The 2779-nt window shown below is 49.8% G+C and overlaps 1 protein-coding gene across 1 annotated transcript in view; it reads right to left on the minus strand.

Moving 5' to 3' along the window:
• Positions 1-1252, minus strand: part of Nlrp10 (NLR family pyrin domain containing 10) — a 5913-nt gene extending 4661 nt beyond the window's left edge. Inside the window, exon 1 of the mRNA XM_005351075.2 lies at positions 976-1252. Coding sequence (XP_005351132.1) covers positions 976-1252 — 277 coding nt within the window. The remainder of the gene's footprint in view (positions 1-975) is intronic.
• Positions 1253-2779: the final 1527 nt, after the last annotated feature.

Below are 2779 nucleotides of genomic sequence, written 5' to 3' on the forward strand. Positions count from 1 at the left end.
GTGTGTGTGTGGTGTGTGTGTGGAGTGTGTGTGGAGTGTGTGTGATGTGTGTGTGATGTGTGTGTGTGGTGTGATGTGTGTAGGCATGTTTTGAAAGTGAGTACATTTGTATGTACACATGCTCATGAGACTGTGCTGACAGAGTGTGTGCGTTCTGGGGGGAAGGGGTGTGTAACCTCAACATCAGTGTGTGTGTAATGTGCAAGTTCCTGAGAAATCCTGTGAAATTTCCTCCTGGGGCCAGGTGAAGACAGAGAGGGGAGCGAAGGGAAGCTGAAAGCTGGTGCAGGAGCCGAGTTTGTTCCTGGTAAGGGGTGGGTCAGAGCTTAATCCACAGCTGAACAAAAGCAAACAAGCAAACAAAAGCATGGACTCTGCTACTGAACTACTGTGTCTGTGTTACAAGCTCCTGACTGGCTCTTCTATCGTCCCAGCTTGCCCACTCCCATGTCTGCAGAGCAGAAGGTCTCAGGAATGAAAGGAACCTGGGAAAGATCACAGGTGCCAATACAACCCCTGCACTCCTGCCGCCCCACCTCAAAAATAGACCAGGTAGCCAGTTAGGCCCCGTCACTTTCTAGGTTCACATGAGCCCACTGACTTCTCCATGAACAGCAGTCTAGCTGTTTATGAATTTGGGGCGGTGTGACCTCACACACTCTGAGGCTGTTGTTTCTGGTTAATGGAAGTCACTCCACCAATACTGTTCTCCATCCCCTCCCCTTCTCTAGAAACAGCAACTATAATTAGGAGGTAAGGTACTTTAGCCATAAGACATCATAAAGCCCTGCCTTCAGCTCAGGGACTGCACCCAACATTCTTCAGACCCCTTGTCTGGAGACCCTGGGACTCTGCAGATCCCCAAATAAGGAGAAGACAGGATAATGAAAGGTATAGATTACAGGCTCTTAGCATCTGTGGGGCCTGGGGGTGTCTTTGGTGCCACCTCACTTCCCTCCCTCGGGCTGCACTCACCATTCAGACAAACCTGGCCGAGGTAGTCCACAAGTTCCATCAAGTTCATGGCCTGCAAGCTCCTGCTCACAACTCTCACTGCTTCCTGGGCTCCATACATCGAAATGAGTTTTGATGCGAGCTCCACCCGACTCAGACCCTCCAGTTCCCCTCGGGCCAGATGAAACTGGGTCATATCTCGTAAGTGGAACTTCAGCGTCTTGAAACTGTTCTCCTCAAGATCATTCAAGGCCCAGAGCAACGCCTCCCGGGGGCTGCTGGCTTGTGCCAAGGCCATGGTGGTCAGAGTTCAGCCAGCCGTCTGGAAGTGAGAAGTAGTGAGACAAGGCTGAGTGGGAAGCAGCCTGGAGACTCCTCCTCCACCCTGCCTGCTCCATGCTTGGCAGTCTGTGGACCAGAGGCCTAGCAGAGACCAGGTAGACAAAGTTCTGAGAAAGGCAAGTAGGTGATTGTCTGACTTCACAGGGGAAATTGTCTAATCATCCCTGTTCTATCAGATAGTAAGTATGACTGTGTGGGTAACTGTCAAGAAGGTCCTCCTTTCTTTCGCCCTTCCTTCCTCTTCTTCCTCCCTTCCTTTCTTCCTCCCTTTTTTCCTACTTGTAGACATGTTTGTGTGTGACAGGGTCTCATGTTTTCTAGGTCAGCCTCAAACTCTTTTTGTAGCTGAAAATGACCTTAAACTTCTGATCCTCCTGGCTCTGCCTCCTAAGTATTGTGATTACTGCCATGCAGTACTATGCCTGGCTTTGTGGGATGCCGGGGACTGAGCCTAGGGGTTCATGTGTATTAGGGAAGCATTCTCCCAGCTAAGCAATATCCCCAGGCACCCATTGGCACTCAGTGCCTCCTTAAATTATCATTAAGAAAAAAATGTTAAAGTTTTTTTAATTTCACAAGTCTTTGATTGTGACTGTTTCCAGAACATGTGCGTTATCTGCAGAGACCACAGAGACAGAAAACAGGAAGTCTCCATCCTCAGTCCGCTGCTTCGTACACCAACATCATAAGCACAGCCACGCACGACATCCAAAATTGGTTTCCCCGTAAGGAGTCAAGTTCAGATAAGGCTAAGGGAATGGACACTATTAGTGCTAGACTTGAACTCAGCATCTGCTAAGGGAAGGAGAGCAACAGTAACTAAGAGGGGACTTCCGAATCCAGCGTCATGAGGAAGCCATTGTGGAAGTGTGACAAGGTGCTCAGAAAAGCCTTTTGTAATGGGCTTGCTGCGACTATCAGTATTTTGACTGAAAACCAGGGAAAGGAACAGACCTCTCAGAAACACATTAGGACACAGGAACACTGGGGATTCCCTACAAAGCTCCCATTCTGGAGAAACGCATTCCAGAACAAGAAGACAACAACAGAGCCCTGGACCAGTCGAGCTCAGGCTTGAGGAGCTGGAGAGAATGACTCAGCTCCCTGGGGCAAAAGGACAAAAAGCTAGCTGTCCAGGAGAGCTACAACAGGTCCATTTTCAGCTTTGCAGTCCAAGCCTGGGTCCTCTTACCCTAAACCTGCCAGTTAATGATTATCTGGTAAGGTCAGAATTCCAAGTAAAGGTGTGAATTCTCCAACACGTACTACCTGTCTATGGGCACAGTAGGGGGGGTGGGGGTGCCCATGAAGGACCTCAGTGAGCAGGGAAGCAGAGATCTGATGCCTCCACATCAGATCTGTCAGCTGGCATGAGCAATTGTTCACCAGAAGAGAACTTGACCCCTTAAGAGGCAGAGGCAGGCAGACCTCTGAGGTCGAGGGCAGGATGGTATGCAGAGTGAGTTCCAGGACAGCCAGGACT

The sequence above is a fragment of the Microtus ochrogaster genome, chromosome 8 (assembly GCF_000317375.1).
Source record: "Microtus ochrogaster isolate Prairie Vole_2 chromosome 8, MicOch1.0, whole genome shotgun sequence".
Classification (NCBI taxonomy): Eukaryota; Metazoa; Chordata; class Mammalia; order Rodentia; family Cricetidae; genus Microtus; species Microtus ochrogaster.